Raw genomic sequence first — 22,485 nt, forward strand, 5'->3', positions numbered from 1 at the left:
CTAAGGTCACCCAGCTGGCTGCATGTGGGGGAGCGCAGAATCTTACCCGGCATGCCAGATTAGAAGTCCGCACTCCTAACCACTACACCAAACTGGCTCTCTTAAAAGATCTTGAGCTTGTGCAATTACACCCATATAAACCCAGATTAATTTAATTGAGTTTGCTAGAAGTAATACTGGTAAAGGAAGCACCAGCTTTAGCAACTGCTGAAAGAGGCTAGCAGAGAAATGGATTTTTAAAAAAATGCATGGCAAGAAAAAGAACAAGGAGGAGAAATCTAGCTTTTTAAAATAGTGCAGTGCTCTGAGTCTCCGGGCAATTAATTTGGTTTAATTAATATTAGGAGAGAGACATCCTTTGTTGAAGCACATGAGGTTAAAGATTTTCCCTGGCAAAACGCTTTAGGCTTTAATCAGCCGTTGTTGTGGTGAAATATTACAACATCATTGCTCAGTGATTGCAGGGTCCTTTAGATTTCCACTCCAGACCTTTGTACAGCTCTTTATCAGCCAAATAAGATGTGGCAACTCTCAGCTGTTCAGACCAACAACCCTGCCATTTTCTCCAGTTAAATGCTAACTTGACAAAGTCTGGTGTTGTGAAAGGTATAGGGTTTCTGTGCACTGCAGTTGTAGCTGCTGATTCAGCTGATAAAAACTGGAAGGGGAAAAGTGACATTTGAACTTGTACTTCTGTTTGCATAGTGGATAGTTTAAGATGGAGAGGGAGGAGGGAGCAGACATGGTAGCAGTGTTGTTAGCAGGAATTCGCGACTGTACAGGTAGCATTCTCAGTAACACTTTTTAAAAAGGCACTTCCAGGCTGGAATAGGTCTGGGTGGTTTCCCTCTTGCTGCTGATAAAACCTAGGGTCAACAAGGCTTCCACACAGCAGTTTCCCTGCCCCAGTCCCTGTGTAGTGGCCATCTCCCCCCTCCTCTAAGCTACCACAGCTTTTCCAAAGGTTTTAAAATTAGCAATTGCTCATTACATCACTGGCAGTCTTCAAGCAAAGGTTTTCTTGGATGCTTTAGGGTGGTTAGGGCTGATCCTGTGTTAAGCAGGGGGTTGGACTAGATGGCCTGTATGGCCCCTTCCAACTCTATGATTCTATGATTCTATGATCACTACACCCTGAAAAAATGCATGTCACAGATTTTCTGAATTCCCAGCCTCTGTTTTATCTCAGGGCCCCCAATCTTTTTGAGCCTGCTATGCACCTTTGGAATTCTGGTGAGAACACAACTTCAGCTTGGCTGCTGCAGGAGGTAGAACCAATTACAAAATGACATGGAGTGATGTTTTGTGTAATAAGCGGCGCCTCAACATTTCAGGCAGAAAAAGTGTATATATTTTGCAGTTTCCCATTGCATGACCTCCATTTGTGAAACTGGAATGTGTCTATTGGCTTACTAACACCTTTCCATTCCTCACCCCACAACAAACATCCTGTACAGTAGGTGGGACTGAGAGAGCTCTAACAGAAGTGCTCTGTTGTAAGAACAGCTCTAAGAAACTTGTGACTAGCCCAAGGTCATTCAGCAGGCTTCATGCTGAAGAGTGGGGAATTAAACCCAGTTCTCCAGATTACAGTCTACCACTCTTAACCACTACACCAAGCTCACCATCCTTGTTATCTCAGGTGCATTCTATTTGGCTCCAAGCAACAGAATGAAAGAACAGAACATTTAAACTCCTAGGACTCTCTCTCTCTCTCTCTCTCTCTCTCTCTCTCTCTCTTTCTTCCCCCCCCCAAAAAAAAAAAGTTGTTAAAGGCCAGCCTATAGGACAGAAATGGCTCTGGTGGTTTTAGTTGATGACCTCCATCTGAATGTAGACAAAAGCCATGTCTCCTTGCTGTTCCTACTGGATTTATCTGTTCCTTTGATACAGTATAGCATACTGTCTTGCTAAAATGTTTGGAAGCATTTTGATGTATCAGTTTGTATTAATCCCTTTATGAACATCATTAAACATTTTTTTTGCTTCATCTAGATTCAGAAATTCACCATTTATAAGAGGCCAGGAGCCTTGCTTGTCAAGCTTCATGATATTCCAAACATTATTGAAACCTACAAGATAAAATTGATGTTTCCATGAAACATTAAGTAGGCATTTTGCCAGTGAAGCTGATTGTTTGTAAGATAGTCATGGTGCTATGATGCTAGGCATTGTGCCAGCAAGGAAAAGTATTTTCTAGAATAAAATAAACTTGTTAGTTTAATCTGCACATTTTTTTTGTAAATTGAACTTGTATGCAAACACATTGAATATGAATTGACGGATTAATAGTCATTGTTTCAAAAACTTTGACATTGATACTGTTAGCGTTTTTTTGTTTTGTTTTTAATTTTGCATTTTGAATAATGTGTAAATATATTCAACAGAAGAATTCCTGGTGGGATTAAAAGTGGCAGTGGTTCTTCCACTACTCAAAAAACCTTTCCTGGACCCACAACAGCCATCCAACTCCCGCCCCATCTCACATTTAGTGTTTTGGGGGGAAATGCTTGAAAAATCTGTCATGGACCAACTATTAGCATATTTGGAAGAAGCTTCAGTCCTAGACCCATCCCAGTCAGGTTTCTGGCCTGGTCAGGGGGTGGAGACAGTGCTAGTTTCCCTGATGGACGACCTCCATCACCAGCTGGATCAGGGCGGGTCAGTACTGCTTATTATATATCTCAGCAGCGTTCAACATAGTCGATCATGAGTGTTTAGCTCATCACCTCACCAATACTGGGATCAGAAGGACAGCTCTTCAGTGGCTGATCTCCTTTTTCCAGAATGCATGTCACAGATTTTCTGAATTCCCAGCTTCTGTTTTATTTCAGGGCCCCCAAATCGCAGACAGAGGAGAGAGCTCATCAAGCCATCACTAACTGGCTTGCGGAGTCCTCCAGGGGGCAGTTCAAAATCTTTATGCACCCCCTTGCCCAACTGTTGCAGGAGCTTTGGGCTGGGTTGCCACCAATATGCTGATGATGCCCAGCTCTTCCTCCTTATGGATTACTGCCCTGACTCTCCCCCAGAAACATTAGCCAGCTGCCTGGAAGCAGTGACAGAGTGGCTTAAGCAGAGTTGTCTGAAGCTCAGCCCTTCAAAGACGGAGGTCCTGTGGCTGAGCAGGAAAGGTCCAAGCAAGGAAGTGCTCCTACCCAACCTGGATGGAGTGCAGCTATCAGTGGCCCACTCCACCAGGAACCTGGGAGTGATTCTTGATGCCTCCCTCTCAATGGAGGCTCAGATCACGACAGCAGCATGGCTAGCATTTTACCACTAGCCACTAGCTAAACTACTAGCGCCCTACTTGGCCCCAGAACACCTAGCCACAGTGATCCACGTGATGGTCACCTCTAGACTGGACTTCTGCAATTCGCTGCATGCTGGCCTGCCCTTATCCTTGATCCGGAGACAACAACTGGTCCAGAATGCAGCTGTCAGGGTCCTCACAGCAACACCTCAGAGATCCCACATCCAGCCCATTCTCCAGCAGCTGCACTGGCTTCTGATTGAATTCTGGATCAGGCTTAAAGTTTTGTTTATCACCTTTAAGGCCACACACGGTCTGGGCCCAGTATACCTGAGGGATCACTTCTCCACCTACACCCCTCAAAGAGCCTTACACTCTACCACCTCCAACCTCCTGGTAGTCCCTGGCCTCAAGGAAGCCCACTTGACCTCAACCAGGGCCAGAGCTTTCTCCATTCTGGCCCCCACCTGGTGGAATGAACTCCAAGAGATGATCAGGGCCCTGATGGAACTTAAACAGTTCCACAGGGCCTGCAAAAGGGAGCTCCTCCGCCAGGCATTTGGTTGAGGTCGACCTAAACCAACGCTTCCCATTGGCCCCCTATGACAACCACTACAATTAGGGTTGTGCGTGGCGGCGTTCAGATCAGCCGTTCCAGGCTGACGCAGCCAGCGCTGGGGGATGGGCGAGGGGAGGCACGGGTGCCGGTGCGTAACCAGCAGAAGAGTGTATAGAAGGTGTTGGTAGATCAGGTCTTTCCCCATGTTATCCTTCTCTATGCAGCTTGCCATTTGTCCCAGGAAAATATGTCAAGAGATGTGAAATGAAGAAATGAAGTGAAATCAGACAGAATTCACCCCTTTCTTCCTCTTTCACTCTTGCATTAATGGAGAAGAAGGAAGAGGTGATTTTACCTGATCAATGGCTCTGTTTTGGTTGTGAGGTTCTTCTGATCCTCAGAAAGGAGTCGTGGGACAAACAGTTAGCTCCTTGGGGAAAGGAAATATCTGCTTCAGGAACATCTCTGGCCATGTTCAGTGACATTTGTATATAATTTTAGTTGGTCTTCAAATGATTCTGAAGTTTCCAAGTGAATAAAATAATGCACACAGTCACTCAGTTGATTCAGTTATTAACCATTCCCCCCCCCCTATAACTTACATTTAAGGGGGGGGAGTCCACTGTTGCAACATGGCTGGTTAAGGCTTCTCACACACAGCATGTTCTGTTACATGAAGTAAATTTGTATTCCAGATACAGGCTCTGCATGGCATGAAAAGTAATTGCAAGGGTATATTTTCTGGCATTATAAGTAAACATTTGATCAACGCTACAAAAATATAATGGCTGTCCAGCAAATTGCCAATCTAAAACTTAAAATATTAATGTGATGTATTAAATATTGTATACACACTTTTTACAAGCTACAGTGTGATGAAAAACATACAAATCCAACAGATATTTTACAGGAATGCATATTATTTTTTAAAGGCACATTAAAACTTCACACCAGAGCTTCATTCACTAACATGTATAATTTTTCTTTTGCTGCTACTTGGAAGAAAATTAATTTCATATAGCACAAAAGAAAGATTCTGTTCAACATGTTAGTTACAACAATACTAGTGCAGTTTCTGTCATCTCTAATGGGTGGAAGGTTCTTTATTTAAAGGACAAAGTCAACATTGAGTACAATAAAATCAGAGTCCAGTAGCACCTTTAAGACCAAGCACTCTTTGTCAGACTAAGAAGAGTACAGTATGGGAGCACTGCTCATACCTTGTAAATTCAGATATAAGAATGGGGCCAGAAATGCAAGAGATTTGGTTTTCGTTTGTAGGGTCCCTGAGATTTCCCCGAATTACACAGATCTCCAGGCTACAGTGTATGGAGGGTGGGGTGTTTCCATTCTGCTGAGGTATTTCCCTTCTGCAAGCCTGTTCTCCACAAGATCTCCCCTCAGATCTCTATGAATTTCCCAGCCTGGAGATGAGACCCCTGTTTTCTGGCTAAACAACTGACGATGTTTGAAAGCTTTCACTTGCTGTGCAAGAAAGGAGCACTGGGCACTGATGTAAAACAAACTTTGAACCCCTGCTTAATTAGCAGAGATGGTTACCCTATTCACATGACCAACAAGGACCTGTGAAGAAAGAGCTTGGAGATTCAGTACGTGCACACAGCACCAGGCCTGTTCCCCACTTAAATGCATGCATCCCCATATTATATTCCGGCCCCCTCATGTGACAACAAAAGGAGGTTTTTGGCAACTCAAAGCCGACTCCTGTGCATAGCAACATTGCCTGGACTTCAGCTGGGACCTGGCATGTTCAGTTTCTCTGAGTGTGAAGCAAAATAAAATGAAAGATAATGAAATTCTAAGAGGCCAAGCCACAAACACCTGACAAGAGGGTGTGGGAAATGCTTAACTAGACTAAAGTTATATAGCATTTTTGCCACTGGGTAACTATTGCATAAACAGAGTCCAGCTATAATTTGGCAATGAATCGAAACATTCCTGATCATGCAAACTCAGTACAAGCCTGAGAACTGGCATCTCCCAAGTTTCAGATGTGTTAAACCAAATTCTAGAAAAGCCTCCTGAGCAGCTTTCTCGAGTGTGACACAGCCTCTGTCTCTCAGCTGACTCAAAAATGACATGTTTTTAAAATAAAATAAAATCTATGTTAATAAACTCTAACAAAGGTTTACAGGGATATGCATGCTCTAAAAAAAAGAGGCATGTGTCTTTTGTAGCTTGATCTTTTGCTGTTGTGCTTTGAGTAATTTGAGGATGGGCTTCCATAGAGTGCATTTACCAGCTTCCATTGAGACTTGTCAAAAATATGTCCAGTCAGTAAGTATTAAGAAGGATCAAAGGGTAGGCTTGGTATATGGGGCCAAGGCTAATTTGTGTGTGTGTGATCAAATTGCTTCTGACTTATGGCGATTAATAACCTCCAAAACATTGTCATTAACAGCCCTGCTCAGGTTTTACAAACTGAGGATCATGGTTTGCTTGATTGACTCAATCCGCTTCATTTTAGGTCTTCCTCTTTTCTTGCTGCTTCTACTTTTCCTAGCATTATTGTCTTTTCCAGTTGCCCTTGTCTTTTCATGATGTGACTGAATTATGATACCCTCAGTTTGGCCATTTTAGCTTCTAGGGAGAATTCAGGCTTGATACTTATTTGTCTTTTTGGTATCCATAAAACATTCCTCCAACTCCACATTTCAAATGAATCAACTTTCTTCCTGTCAGCTTTCTTTATTGTCTACCTTTCACACCCACACATAGTAAAGCGGAATGCTCTCATATGAATTGGTCTTCTGCCACATCTTTACAATTGAGGATCTTTTCTAGCTCTTTCATGGTTGCCCTCTCAGTCTCCTCCACATTTCCTGGTAGCAGTCTCCCTTTGGGTTGATGATGGAGCTGAGGAATAAGAAGCCTTTAACGATATCAATTTCTCCATTGTCATACCTTGAATAAATCTTCGTTGGTCTTAAAGGTGCCATTGGAGTCAAATGTTGTTGTGCTACTTCAGGCTACCCACTTGAATCAACTTTAGCTGTATAAAGTTGTCAATCTTCTTGATGTTCAGTTGTGATGCTATTTTGGCAGTTTATGCTTTCACCTTTTTCTAGTCATTTCAAGTTTTTGCTACTTTCTGCCAGTAATGTGGTATCATTGACATATCTCAAATTGTTAATGTCCTTTCCATGAATTTTCACCTAAAACTAATCCAACTTCCCGTATTATATAGTCTACAAATGTGTATAAACAAGGTGAGCTGTACATCTTGCCCACTCCAAAAGAGAATTCTCATTGCTGAGAACAGAAGCATGCTGAACACAGTCCCACCCAGCTGTGTCAGAGTCATGGCAGAGCTAGCTGTAGTCAAGTGATGATGCAGAAGTGTACAAAGAAAGGTATCATTTACCAAATCAGACCACTGTTATATACTGTGACTGACAGTAGCTCTCTAGGCAGAAAAAGGGTCTTTCACAACATCCACTCTTTAAGATGCTTTAACTGGAAACTCACTCTGAGACTTTCTGTATTATTACTGCCAAGATGCAGCCCTTTTCATGTGACATGAGTCAAAGAAGAAAATGCCAGAAGGCCAGAAATGCAATGGACAGTTTGTAGTCCGCAGTGGGAGCAGAATACCTGAACTGTTCAGAGCAGTGACCAAACTTGTCCTAGAGCTCTACAAGAAAAGAGGAGTGCCATTTGATCTGTATTGCTCTTTCATGCTGGTTTGACTGATATCCTTGTATTTATTTATTTAATGTTTCAATTTCTATACTGCCCCTCCCTAAAATGGCTTGTCAGGGTTAACAACATCTCAATAATAAAACCCCATGAAACAATCATTAACCCCCCCAATTACAAATCCCCCTTGATTGCAAATCCTCACCCCCCCCCCCCGCTCAACAGACCTTCTGCCTCAGAGGGGAACTTCCCAGGGGGAGTCAGATCAGTGTAGAGTTACAGAAATCAAATATGGAGGTGACCGCTACATGAATGACTGTGGCCAAGCAATTTGGGAACAGGTAGGGCGCTAACAGCCTGGCATAGATGGAAAAATGTCATACGTGCTACTCCCATGACCTGGGCCTCCATAGATAGGGAGGCATCTAGGACCACTCCCAAATTCCTAGCCAAGGGTAAGATCATAAGTTGCACTCAAGCTAAGGTGGGAAGGTACGCTTCCTGATCTGTCACTTTCCTGCCCAGCCACAGAACCTCTGTTGTAGAGGGCGACTCTAACCATCCAGCTATGGATATATTTCCTTCTTTGGCCAGAGCCTGGTGATAACTATTGCACTGGCTGACAGTTCCCTGGTCCCATGTTCATGTCTTACTGAAAGCACAAGTCCTGACTATCATCTTGCCAGGAAGGCCTCATGCTTTGCCAATTCCTTCTATGAAGTAGATTCAAGCATCCTGACATTGCCATGTAAAGTGCATCACACTGGCATGACAGTAAATAGGAAACAAACTAATATTACTAAATTCCAAAACAGGCTCAAACACAGGAAGTTCACAGTTGTCCTCCTGCTTTAATCACCCAAAAGCCCCCTATCAAACCTGCCAAGCTACATCTGAGGTAGAATGCAAAATGCACAATTGCTGTTGAGATACAGCTAAAATATAATACTTATAAAATTATCAATCTACTGCTCACAGATTTTCAACTTCATTATGTGGAAGAATTTACAAAAGGCTTAATTCTCCCATCTTAGTCATCTGAGGCCAGTCTACACTATACCAATAAATCCGTTTCTAATAGATTGAACTGTGTTCTTTCCTAAGCACCAATTTGGGCAGTTTTGTAAAAGGCATGGAAAGACTCAGTCATGATGTGTCAGCATCTGCATGCAACTTTTCAAGCCACTCGAGGAGAAAACGTGAGAGTTTTAACTGTATGCCACAGATGTGCCCTAAAGTTGCTAGCCCCATAGAAGTCAGTGGTGAGAAAGAAATTTAGTTTCAGATGGATTTCATGGCAGATATGCAGCTTAATCCATAACACTTTTATATAGGTCATTACTGCATAGTTATCTGCCCTGGGTTCAATGCTGTTGGGAAGAGGGTCCCCCCCCCCGTTGTTCCATAGCTTTGTGGGACATCTGTGTATTTCCTGGAATTTTCCCCAGCTTTTCTCCAGGCTTTCTCAGATCTGCTTTGCCCCTAAGTTTTCAGAACGATTGTGGGGAAGCCTGGATGGCTGCCTGAGTGGGAAAATTTAAGGGCCATTCCGTACAACTTAAATGTAGCAGAAGTCTTACCTTTGGTAAACATTACAAATTCAACATCCCGCATGACATCACACACAATCTGCAACACTCTTGCAACACTCCCGCAAAAAGCGCTTTGTTGTAGTGCTTTTTGGGGAATCGGGAAAAGCGAATTCCCCCTGAAAAAAATGCTACACTTCTGCGCACAAGCTGCAACATACCAGCAAAAGACATTTGCGTTCTCAATGTAGTGGTAGAAAGAAAGTCCCTCCCCCGCTCTTGCCCTGAACTTCTGGAGAAGCGATCACCATTTTTCCCCCTTAGACCTGAGAAAGCAATGAACGAGCGAGGCTTCACTGGCTAAAGTCCCTCCACAGAAGTGATTTAAATTAAAACAAAGCTCCCTAAGTTCCCAAGCACAACACAGCCCCCTGTTCGGCACTGCCCGTAATTTCGGCCACAAATCGCGCCCGTGCGGGGGGATTCTTTTTTCTACTTGAGGAGCGTGTAAACGATTAATCGCCTGCTCCTACGCCAGCAAAAATGCAACAATTGAACGCATATTCGTTGCAACGGGTGTGTTTGGTTTTTTAAAAAACAGTTCTTAAAGGGAAAGGGGCTTTTCGGGGGCATGAACACAACAGCCCATTGGCTGTTCCATTTGATTGACCGCCAGGGGCGGGAAGAAGCGCAGAAAAAAATTGCTTCCTTTGTTGCGATTCCAGCGAGACCAGAAACCTGTGGGGAATGAATGAAACACTACTGGGACTTCTATATTCCACTAGAAATAAAGGTATGCGGAATGACGAAATTCCATTATTTAATATAGTGTTTCTGCATTCTGTGAAGATTTGGCAACATTGGTTCTTGTGCCGAATGGCCCTAAGGTTACTTCCCACTTAAGGAGCCATTTCCTTCAATCATTTCCTTCCCTCACCACTAGGGGGCCCCTTTAAGACAGTCTGCACTGTACAGTATTATAAGGCTGATGATGATGTACAATTGTAACAATGTGAGTAACAGGTTTTCTGAATCCCCAGCTTTCATTTCTTACAAAGTAAGTCTCTATCCCTTTCCTCTTTCAGAGATAAAAAGGGGCAAAGCATATGTTCACAATAGAAGGGGAACAGCAGCCTACTTAAAAAAAAAGAAAGCTGTGAATTCAGAGAATTTTTATAACAGTACAGTTAAATAATGCTGTTCATTTGCTAGATCTGGAACAACTGGAAAAGCACCATCAGTTCAGAGGGGGGGGCACTACTGCTGGGGGACAGGGGTGGGAAAACTTGAGGGGAAACTTTCATGGAGCCCCATTGTGACTGAATTTTGCCCGCAGCTGCACCAGCAACAGGAAACCACAGAAGCCACTTTCCTATGTGAAAATCACAAACATATTTCATGCACCAACCAAAACAGAACCCAACATTTTGCTTCTATAAAAACATTCGGAATGTTAAGTTCTAACTTGTTTAGGCGTGTGTTTGTAAAACAAATCCTTGCATTAATGCTCATTTAATTTATTTAAAATATTTATGTACCACCTTTCCTGGGCTCAGGGAAATAAGTTATATACTCCGCTCCTTTACGCTGAATGCAGGACAGGATTGATGTCATCTGACTTACTATAATCAACCAGCAGCGTACAAACAAGTAACAAAGACTTGCACTAAAGTGCATCAAGTGAAAAAACATTTCCTTGAAAGAAAGAAAAAGTTGATTATAGAACGCTTAAAAATGAAGGGCCTGATTTGAAACATTTGTATCTTTGAATCTTAACAGGATTTTTCCATGTATGTACTTGGAATTGGATACTAGGAGAGGGAATATCCTCACAGCAAAGATTTTTCTACTTCTTTGTTGGGTTGCATTAAAAGATGTTAGGTGTGAATTGATTAACGGGGCTGCTCATGAGTCAGTCATGGTGTTATCTTATTTTCTCCATCATAAAATGTGTAAAGTGTGAGAAGCAGTTGGGAGTGCTAAATAGTTGGGGACATGTGCTGAGCAGCCCCAAATTGGCTGTGTACCTTTGGAGCATGTCTGCTGTATCTCCCCATTGCAATAAGTACACTGTGTGATACACTGGTACATCACCAGTGAAACTTTGGGCAAACACAGTTGCTACACAAAGTGTAAAACAACTTTTAATTGCCATGCTAGAGATAAAAAAATTAGAAATGTGAAAAGAGACACTAAAGATACTCCGTGATTCTTCCAGTATTTTCTGTAGGGCAATGCTGTGTTATAACAACGGTGTTATACATTCATTCCCAAGGGTACAATGTACCTGGCTCTGGTGATCAAGAACTTGCTTTTCCAAATGGAAAACTGCCCCTCTTCTTGCCATTTGGAGGAATGCTACGGATATAATATGAAACTCGGGAAGGTCTGTGGAGCGGGTGACAGGGATTGTTTTCATAATAATAAGTGCTATGCAGGTGATGATGCCAGTCCAAAGCCATGGATAACACCGAACCCTCTGTGTTCAGGAAGTCTATCATGGTTACTTTATCCTGTTTTTCAGAGCAGATGGACTCATCTTTTTCTGTGGAAGGGCTGCGGTGAACTTCCTTTACTGTGGAGACTTCATGTTGCTTATGAGATAATGTCAGTCTGAAACACTGAGTCTTTCATAACTTGCTCTCTTGCCAGCCGTGTGCATTCCTCCCAAATTTGTACACTAGCCTCCTGTCCACTCGTTCCAAAATCCCGGTTTTATAATAGTACCTGCAACAATAGCATTGAAATGGAACTTAAATTTTAATGTACGCCATGCAATGAGTAAAGAAAAAGCAAAAAGCAAACATCATTGTGACATTTACTGTTCTTTCTGGCAAAGGGCGTGCTTGTGCAGCTCCAGTTCAAATTACTTTTCAGAGTTATCTTAAAGTCTGTCTCACCTTCTCACCCTTCCTCAGACACCTTAAATAATATTTTGTTGATCTTAAAGGTCTCAGATATTGTTCTATTGTATCAAGTGTTGTATTAATGAATCTGGCAAATTATTTGTTGATGAATATGCTGCAATGACCATTTATTCCACCCCCAGATCATTTCCATGATGCCAAGTCTAACCAAAGTAGCCATGGCTGAGTTTCATTATGACCTTTGCATGATGTAGCTCAAACCTTTGTAACCAGAAAAACTGTGTAAAATTAGCTACCTTACATATCACTGCTTAAGGTTTAAGCTTACCTAAGTGCTCTGCTTAGTTTTTCATACGTCATTCTGTCATTTTTCTTTCTCTGTCCCCACATCTTTGCCAGAGCATCGGATTTAACAACTCGAAAGATGCCTTTGTCCCTGTCTTCCCATTCAAGGATGCCACAGTTCTCCTCAGGAGACAGGAGGAGGTCTCTTACGAATTCCCACAAGTGAGAGCTCTGTAGGCCTTCATGAACAGAAGGAAACATGTTAATAGACTTTCCTGGTGACAGAAAACCATGTTATCAGGGTCCAAGATCCTTGTCCATTCCACTGAAGAATGGGCACAATCCAGACAATCTTAAAATGTTCATTGATTTTACTAGGAGCGAGAGAGAGACAACAACCTTGAAAACAAACTGATTTGAAACACTCCTCTTTTTAGTATTTGGTGGACAAGCTCACATATTCATCAATGAGTTTAGTGTGAAGTTTGGGTTTTATTTTTTTTTAAAGGTAAATACTTCTTTTTGGCATTTGGAGAATGCTTTTTCACTGTAATTTTAGGGTCCATGAATACTACTACTTTTAAAAAATAATATGTACTGTAGATCAGTGATCCCCAACCTTTTTATCACCGGGGACAGGTCAACACTTGACAATTTTACTAAGGCCCGGGGGGGGGGTAGTCTTTTGCTGAGGGATGTCGCCGCCACCTGAGCCCCTGCTCCACTTGCTTTCTCACCAGCACCCCTGACTTCCTGCCGCCCGATGGGGGATGCTGCCAGCAGCAGCTGCACAGTGACACACCGAGGGGGAGCCCCAGCCATGGCAGCCACTGGTGAGCACCAAAGGTGAGCCGGCGGCAGAGTGGCAGGGCAGCCCCCGAGGCAGCGGCCGGGGAGGAGGATGAGGAGGAACCGCGACCCGGTACCAACTGATCTATGAACCGGTACCAGGCTCCGGACCAGGGATTGGGGACCATTGCTGTAAATGCTCTGGGATCAAAGTTTACTGAAATTGTTCCTATGCAGATACTGGAAGCCATTGGATGTTAAAGAGAGCGTTCAGCAGCAATGTAAATGTCTACCCTTCTCTCAGGTGAAATTCCTCCTTTTGCTCTACTGATACTGGGGAAAAACTTTGGAGCGTCAGATGCCATCTGATACTACATCATCACGGAGAGAAAAAATTAAATCCTAACTTAACAATGAAGTTTGAAAACCAATTTGGGGCATTAGCTTGTATATACAGTATACAGGTCTATTTAATTCTTCATAACAATAGTCACCTAGCATATATAACCTGTGAATTTGCTTATAATTCTATGTTCCTGAGGAATAATGTCAGGGCCTGTTATTTAGGTTTCTTTTACTATAGAAATTGGAACTGGCATTTGTCTTGGACACCAGGAGCGCCATCTGGTGGCCATGCATTACTGCAGTGACAGCCATTAGGAAATCTTCAGTTATGTCCCATAATAATAAAATAATGAGGGCTGTGGAAAGTGAATTTTAAAATTAATAGGTAATGAAGGTAATGTACACCGATCAAGACAGCATGTTTATGACATATCTAAGTGCTGTCTTTAGTTGGCAGAGATATACCTACTTGTTCTACTGTGATTCTGAAATTCTTGACTCTTGATGCTACCAGTTCTCAAACATGCCTTATCATCATCTGGAAAAGGACATTAAAAAATAAACATATTGACACAAGTGAATATGACTCAATTTCAGGCTATGACGATAATGTGATTTAACAAGGTCGAAGTGTTCACCTAATGAAATTTCATGCAACACTAAAAAAGGTGAGTCTGTGATTTATCTTGGACTAAAAAACCACTTTATCAACAAATAAAGCACAGTGAATGATTAGCCAGCAGTTTGATTGTTTGATGGCACCTGGAGCAAAATAAGTTCACATAAGGAATAATCAGTAACTGTACTTAAATCCGTACAGTTGGATGACCACCCTGATTCTCTCCCAGAAGCATTAGCCATCTTTCTGGAAGCAGTGACAAGGTGGCTTAAGCAGAGTTGTCTGAAGCTCAGCCCTTCAAAGATGGAAGTCCTGTGGCTAGGCAGGAAGGGTCCAAGCAAGGAAACATGCCTACCCAACCTGGATGGAGTACAACTATCAGTGGCTCACTTCACCAGAAACCTGGGCATAATCCTGGATGCTTCTCTTTCCATGGAGGCACAGGTCACAAGAGTAGGACAGCTAGCCTTCTACCACCTCTGCCAAGCCAAACTACTAGTGCCCTACTTGGCCCCAGAACACCTAGCCACAGTGATCCACGTGACGGTCACCTCCAGGCTAGACTTCTGCAACTCGCTCTACACAGACCTACCCTTAACTTTGATCCAGAAACTGCAACTGGTCGAGATTACATCAGCAAGGGTTCTCAAAGCAACACCATGGAGATCCCACATCCAGCCCATCCTCCAACAACTGTGCTGGCTACCAGTTGAATTCCGGATTAGGCTTAAGGTCTTTGTAATTACCTTTAGGGCCATTTGTGGTCTGGGCCCAGTGTACCTCAAGGACCACCTCTCTGCCTATGCCCCTTAACGATCTCTGCGCTCTGCCACTTCCAACTGGCCTGTGATCCCTGGCCCCAAGGAAGTCCTCTTGACCTCAACCAGAGTTAGAGCCCTTTCTGTTCTGGCCCCTGCCTGGTGAAATGAGCTCCCAGAGAAGATCAGGGCCCTAATGGAACTAGAACAGTTCTGCAGGGCCTGCAAAACGGAGCTCCTTCACTGGGCATTTGGTCAAGGCCGACCAAAAGTAAATAACACCTACTGGGCCCCCAAACTTCTCTCTCTTAAACCCATCTGACAGATCTGACCAACCATGGGCCTGTTAGATTGCTCACTGTTTGAATGTTATTCTCTGTTTGTTATTATTACTGTTACCTTCCATTCATTATGATCAGTCAGTTTAATGTATTATTCTGATATAGTCTATATGAACCTTAGGGGAGGGCGGTATACAAATAAATAAATAAAACAAACAAATAAAATAATGTTGTTTGTTTTGGACAGGACCACTCTGTGTCACACAATAAACCAGTATCAAACAAAGGAAATCTCCCAAAGTTGTCTGCAGTATGGCTCAGAAGACTATCACAGAATCACAGATTTGGAAGGGGCCATACAGGCCATCTAGTCCAACCCCCTGCTCAATGCAGGATCAGCCAAAAGCATCCTAATGGTTCGACTGGGTACGTACAAACCCTTGGGCATAGCTACAGAAGTTTAGTAATAATCTTGGGGCACTGTAAAGAGTTTTGCAGAACTCTGGATCATGTCTAGTGCAAGTTCCTATTAATGACGTCTGAGTGACCCAGTTTTTCTGCTGAGAGCATAAGAATAGCCCTGCTGGACCATCAGACTAGATATTTGCCTAGTTCAACGTTCTGTTTCATACACTGAACAACAAAGAAGGCCAAGGCCTCTGTTTAGAACTCTCCCAAAATACAGGCAGAACAAATGAAAAGAATAACTCTAGAAATTCAGCTTATCCTTGTATCTCTATAAGAATATATGTGAACTGCTGTGATTGCTTTTTTCCTAACTATGGACACTTGTTTACTTACAAAGTTTGTCGGACGACTTTGTTTCTTCATTATCATGAAAGAAGGCGATACCTAGGGGGGAAGGATTCATAAAACTCAGTGTTAATAGTCTTGTGCATGTACAGGCACTGCCCTAGAAATAAAACCTTAGTCTTTGATCTAGAGAGGACTTTTGGCACTGCCTATCTAAGCTACTTTTCTAGACATTTAAATTCCGCTCATTCTAGTTGCCGTCAAGATCTAAACAGTTTTAAATGAGCCTTTCCTGTCCCCCATTTTGGTTTCATTGCTCCCTAAGCAACAGACTAAATGTTATAGCCTCTGGATGCCAAAATCCTTTTCACCATTTAAGTACCCAACAGGGATGTTTTTAAGTGATGGAATAGGTGAACAGTTTTATAGAGACTAATTTTTAGGATTTTATCGTTTTACTCTATGAAATTTATGCCCCTGTTATAAGCAGCCCCAAGACCTTCCTGGAGAGGGGCAGCCTAGAAATTTAAGAAAGAAAATAAACAAATTAAATACTATAAATAAATAAATTGCTGTAGCGGTGGACTTTTTTGGCACTTGAAAAGACATACTGGTGGTGGTGGTGGTGGGGGCTCAGACTCCTGGTCCCAGCACATACCCTATCAGGATCTGGTACTCACTGCATTTTTAAATGGCAATTTTTTTCTCTCTAAAATCGTGTTGGCATCCATGAGTCTAAGCCACAAATGCCATGAGATTTATTTTGGCCCTAATTCATAAAAACAGAAACTCTTAGGAGGCTTCACATAGAGTATGTGGGCCATCTGCTAGTGGCTGACAGGAGATTCTATTGCTAGCTTTGTATTCACCTTCTTTTTGTCCTGCATCCTCTATATACGTTGACATGCCTGCTCTGAAACCTCCCCTATCCAGTATTCCTGATCTCAATGTCATGCCTTTCCTTTCCCATATCACTGTGCACTCTTGTACACCAGTTTTGTTGATGTTGTGAGATGCGAAGTCGTGTCCGGCCCATCGCGACCCCATGGGCAATGATCCTCCAGGCCTTCCTGTCCTCTGCCATTCCCCGGAGTCCATTTAAGTTTGCACCAACTGCTTCAGGTTTGCCAGTTTACTATACAATATTTGATTTTGTATTTGGACTGGTGTAACTGCATTTCCACTTTATTTTTTTTAATTCTGTTCTTACCTTGCCATTTGTGGAGCAACCTGAGCTTATTCCCAAAGCTGGTCCCTGCCTGCTAGTCCCTGCCAATATTTTATAACTCTCATGCTTTCAGTTACTAAAATGGAAGACATTGAGACTCACCTGAAAAGCTTATTAGACTAATGAAAGTAAAGGTCATTGCAAAATGCTATCAGTATTAATAATAACCATTTAAACAACATTAACACAGAAACAGGCTCTATTTCTTCTAGAACTGAAATATGAAGAAGCCTTGTTGCACACGTGTATGCTAGGTGTCCATTGTGATCCTTCTTAGTGTATTCTGCCTGAACAGTGCTCATTGCCAGATTTAAGTCTCTGGGGCTATCAGTTCAGCATTGTGCACACACATATCAACCACACACGGAACGAAACAGTCTGAGGCCAATTGAATCTATGGCACACTGACCATGTGACTTGATGTTCTGTAGGATAAAATATAGATATTCGCCACAAATGCCTGCTGCGTTTAAAAACTCCTCTTGAGTCATGCTGCAAAGCTGTTGGCCATTTATGTTAAAGTGGGAAAAGGAAATGCAGTTAGCGTCCAGTTTGTATTGATCACAGCAAAACTGCAGCCATTCGCAGACATTGTGCCTTGTCCAGTACTCCGGGTGGGTGGATGTCCAGGGAGAGTCGCAGCCTGCCAAAATATAAGGAGATAAAAAAGGATGCAGTTGAACTCTGAGTGGTTCATCGTATGAGCTGTTTACCATTTTCAGCAACAAAATCTTCTGTCACTTACAGCTCAATCTATCCAACTACTGTGCAAACAAAAGGGCACTGAATGGATGGGCAAACCAGACAGAGAGCAGGGCTGAGATAGAAAAGGACTGAGCTCTGAACATAATCCTTAAGGCATTTTAGTGACCATGTTCTCCTGGGTTCACATCTGAAAGGTAGAACAGATCAAGCCGTGGATAGTCATTGTGATGATTAATGACTGAGTGGGTCTGACTGGACAAAACAAGCAACAGTAGATGACGATAGCATGCTCTTCTGTGAACCTCCGTGGGAAACTCAAGCCACATTTGACAAAATGCGTGGATAATAAATGTGTGGCAGGGAATAGGTTTTTGTGCTGAATTGTGCAGAAGTTCCAGTGTGTGATCCTACTTCCCACTCTTTATCAATTTATTCATACTTTTCATGTTACTTAAATACAGCTGCAGCTGGTCTGTGGTGGCAATGAAATATTCAACTAGGCAGTTCTGTACCCTGGCCTTTATGCCCCCTCCTTATCAAAATGGACATTTTAGTGGGCAATTTAGACATGATTTCTTTCTTTAGAACTCAATTTTCTGACACATAACCAGTGAGCATCATGGTTGCTGCTTCACAGTTGGATGCATGGACTTGTTCCTCTGCAACAGCTATATCTCCATCTTAACTGCAGAACCATGAAATAAAATTAACTGCTTTTCTGATATTCTAGTTAGGAATGTACAGTAAGTAAACTTGATGTGCTTTAACATTCACTAGAAGAAGATAGATATCAACTTTGCCGGCAATAAAATTTCTAAGGCCGGTTCCCTGATTGCAGAGAACAATTCCTGTCAGACCTAATTTAGTCTCCTTTACTTTTGCTTCTAAAAAGAATACAGATTATTTTTGAAAGTCAGAAGAAATCCCTGTTAAATATCCAACAAAATATGAGTCCAACATCAGCTTTAAGAATAAAAAAATTTATTCAAAGCATGAGCTTCTGAGTGCATGCACTCTTCCTCTGACAGCACACAATGTAAGTACAGATATAAGAAAAAAGTAAATGAGTATCAAATTAGTAAGCTGTGTCATGATATCCAAATTATGCAATATAATAATCCTTTGCTTAAAAAGCTACTCAGTCATCTGGGTTCAATTGTAGTTCATCAAAGCACTGGAGAAATAAAAATGTCAAGGTTAGTAATTGATGGCAGACATTTTCCCAGTTGTAAAAAGAAATAATTAAACGAGACTAGCATCCCCATAGAAGAGCCTCTTGTGGTGCAGAGTGAGAAGGCAGCAGAAATGCTGTCTGAAGCTGTCTGCTCATGAGGCTGGGAGTTCAATCCCAGCAGCCCGCTCAAGGTTGACTCAGCCTTCCATCCTTCCAAGGTTGGTAAAATGAGTACCCAGCTTGCTGCTGGGGGGTAAATGGTAATGACTGGGGAAGGCACTGGCAAACCACCCCGTATTGAGTCTGCCATGAAAACGCTAGAGGGCGTCACCCCAAGGGTCAGACATGATCTGGTGCTTGCACAGGGGATACCTTTACCTTTAGCAACCCCACAAGTGACAGGTTATCTAGTCCTGAGACCAGATTCTAAATTACATACACACTACTTACATCACATTACAGTTTTGTTATGTGAGGAGGAGTGCATGCACTCAAAAGCTCACACTTTGAATAAATCTTTGTTTGTATTAAAGGTGATATTGGACTCAACTTTTGTTGTGTTGCTTCAGTCCAACACTGCGACCCACTTGAATCCTGCTAAATGTAATTATGTACATAACTGTTTTTTATAATTATTTTAACATGATGCCAGGTAGTTCAGTTCATTTTACTTTATTTTAGAACTGAGAGATTACTGTTTTGAAGAGGGGGGGGGGACCACCTCTCTCTCTCTCTCTGTCTCTCTCTGTGTCCATATACATGGCTTCCTGGAAGCAGCTTTAGATTGTCATTTCTGAGAAAGTAGATTGAGTTTTATTGCATTAATGGAGCAAAGTTGGCAATAACAAAAAGAGATTAATTACAAGAAAATCATTAAGAACTAGTTGAGTGGGGAGAGGCTTGATGTACAGTCAGCACTAATTACAGAGTATCAGAAAACCTGAGAGTTCTGGGGATTCACCTCTTTTTTGATGGTAGAAATGTAAATAAAAACGCTAGCTACATGTGTTAGTACAAAAGGCAAAACTACATATGAAAACAACATAGAAATATATTGGTAGGGGTGAAGGGATGGAAGACTTTGCTAAAAGACAGACCGATCAATAAGATGAATAAGAGCATCAACCTGTTGCTCATTGGGCTGGAAAGCCTTAGGCCAGCTTGTTCCATACAGCACCGGTCTACACCTACTACTTTTCTTGTATTAGTATTTTTAATTTCATTGATTAATGGAGATTATATGAATCCAAGCCACCTTATACAGTATCTGGAAATGTAGGGTATACATACTTTCAAACGCAAACTATAGAGAGACAGTTTGTGAATTTAATAGAATTAATTTTATAATCATCATTGGTCATAAGCGACTTCCTAAGCATCAGCTATTTTTAAATATACAAATGAACACACCAGTCCTGGCAGACAACAACTCCCATTCAGGCTGAAATAGGCTCTTGCAGCTGCCTGGAGGACAGAAAAGAAAAAGATAAGTATTGTGACTCAAAGTTGTTTGTTGCTGCTACCGTCTATCCAGTTCAAAAGTGGAAAATGATTAACTTGTTTGTGTTTGTAAATGTTTTCAGGTCACATCTGACATGGCAACCCCATGTGGATTTCAAAGCAAGAGACTAACAGAGATGGGTTGCCACTCCCTTCCTCTGCATAGTGACCCTACAATGCCTTTGAGATCTCCCTTCTAATTACTAAACAGGGCTGATCTTGCTTAGCTTCTGGGATATGACAAGATCAAGCTGACCTGGGCAATCCAAGTCAGAGGCAAACATTACTCTAAATCAACATACCTAATTCTCAACATGACCAAATCTGTGGATACTTAAATCCAGAGATTCTTTCTACAAACCTGAAAAAGTCCCAGATTTTGAGAAAAATCTGAAATCTAAAAAAGGTCACATACTAATAAAGGGAGGGGTGAAACTCCCTAAAACAATAGCAGCAGCAACTACAGCTTTAAGAATCTGGCTCTGATTGGACAAACACACAGTATTGGCAGCCTTCAAGCTTTGGTTTCTCTCAATAAAAGGCAGGGGATGGGAGTAGGGACCTTTCTAGGATTGTTTTGGCTTTTGAAGAATGACATAGTGAGGCCTTTGAGAACTCTGGCAGCAGCCACATGGCAACTTGATACCATGCAACTTGCATGACTTGTCCAGGTTTGAATGTTTTCAGTTAGCAGCCTACCATGGCAGTCATTGTATGCAATAGTCAGATTAGGACCTGAGACACCCAGGTTTAAATCCCCACTCTGCTACAATTGGATGACCTTGGGCTAGTCATGTACTTCAGGCCTCCCCAATTTTACTGCATTGTTGTGAGCATAATGTGGAGGAGAATAAAAAGATGTAAGCTGCTTTGAGTCCTGATTGTGGAGAAAGGCAGCCTATAAATGAAATACTAAATATAGCTGAACATGGAAGGCAGATAAACATAGATGGGTGGGTGAGTGGGAAAGAGACAGGCTATGGGGGGCTTTGGGGAAAGAGAAACAAAATATAGTGTGAAGGGGGAAATGTGGTGCCCACTGCAAGTCCTTGTGGTTGTCCCACTTGCCCACTTCCATTGCAAAGGAAACAGTGATGAGCTTCTTGTTCTATGTACCAGTTGTGTTTGTTTGGATACTTTGATCTCTCTCATAGCAAAATTATACATGTGAAATTCAAATCTACATCCTTAAACACTTGTGAATATTCCAGACATCTTATTGTGCTTACTCCTCAGTGTTGTCCCACATAATAACAAGGAGATCCATTTGCAACTTACATATTTGATATAGAAAACATTTATATAACCACTGTGAGCACAGCTATGATTGCCATTTCAAGTGATCAGCTTCTCTGAATTTTCATTCACAAATAAATTTCTGCCACTGTAAAATTACAAGCAAGGACAGAGTTAAAATCTAAATGTTCTAATTTAAAGCTATCCAAATTACATTATTTACTTAAAGGTTTATATTTTGATTCTCAGCCTAAAATGGGTTGGCATCTTTACTAACAAAGCATCTCCTTTTTGTCTAGACTGAACTTTGATTTATGAATGGCAAATATACCACTGTGAAGGGTGGGGGAAAGCACGTGGGATGTGAATGAATTCTGTTGGTGTAAGTTTCCTCATAGGACAATTTTAAAACATTTTGTTGTTCAGGTTTGCGTTCTAATGTTACATGCCAAAACTGAACCTTTCTATTTCCAGCAACACCCATTAAGAAATAAACAGTGAGCCAATAAAAATAGATATAAAGACAAATTAAAATTATAAGTACCCTTCAGTATAGTCACAGAAAAAGTAACACAAAGCCATAATGCCCACTTAACAGTCATTAACCTGTTAGAAGAGGCAGCTTTTCAATCTTCTCTATAAATCTACAGGAACAGGGAATCAATGAACCTTGATTGGGTGGTAATTCCCTAGTCATGGGCCTATTACACATGCACTGCTTTCCTCCACAGTCAACTTGCTGACCCTTATATATTGTCCTTTTAAAAAACATTTTTAAAACATTCCTGTTTATGCATGTGCTCTGTTTCTGTGCTTTTTAAAGATTGATTATGCATTCTAAACTGTTCTGACTGTATCTGTGGGAGGGGAAACTTCCTCTGTTGTGCTGCAAAGTCACCTGACAGCCACTCTGGCACACGCTGCTGGCAGGGCCTTATGGGAAT

General features: G+C 41.9%; 1 protein-coding gene across 3 annotated transcripts in view; it reads right to left on the reverse strand.

Moving 5' to 3' along the window:
• Positions 1–7,691: 7,691 nt before the first annotated feature.
• Positions 7,692–22,485, reverse strand: part of ELF5 (E74 like ETS transcription factor 5) — a 32,745-nt gene continuing 17,951 nt past the window's right edge. For 2 of the 3 annotated variants that reach the window (XM_077322140.1, XM_077322143.1), the window contains 6 exons: positions 20,216–20,269; positions 17,336–17,569; positions 15,747–15,797; positions 13,757–13,825; positions 12,197–12,392; positions 7,692–11,728 (listed from right to left, as the gene is read on the reverse strand). In XM_077322140.1, the coding sequence (XP_077178255.1) occupies positions 11,632–11,728; positions 12,197–12,392; positions 13,757–13,825; positions 15,747–15,797; positions 17,336–17,569; positions 20,216–20,269 (701 nt within the window). In that variant the 3' untranslated portion in view covers positions 7,692–11,631. The remainder of the gene's footprint in view (positions 11,729–12,196; positions 12,393–13,756; positions 13,826–15,746; positions 15,798–17,335; positions 17,570–20,215; positions 20,270–22,485) is intronic. The other variant, XM_077322142.1, reaches the window with a different exon arrangement.

This window comes from Paroedura picta, chromosome 2 (genome assembly GCF_049243985.1).
Source record: "Paroedura picta isolate Pp20150507F chromosome 2, Ppicta_v3.0, whole genome shotgun sequence".
NCBI classification, from domain to species: domain Eukaryota; kingdom Metazoa; phylum Chordata; class Lepidosauria; order Squamata; family Gekkonidae; genus Paroedura; species Paroedura picta.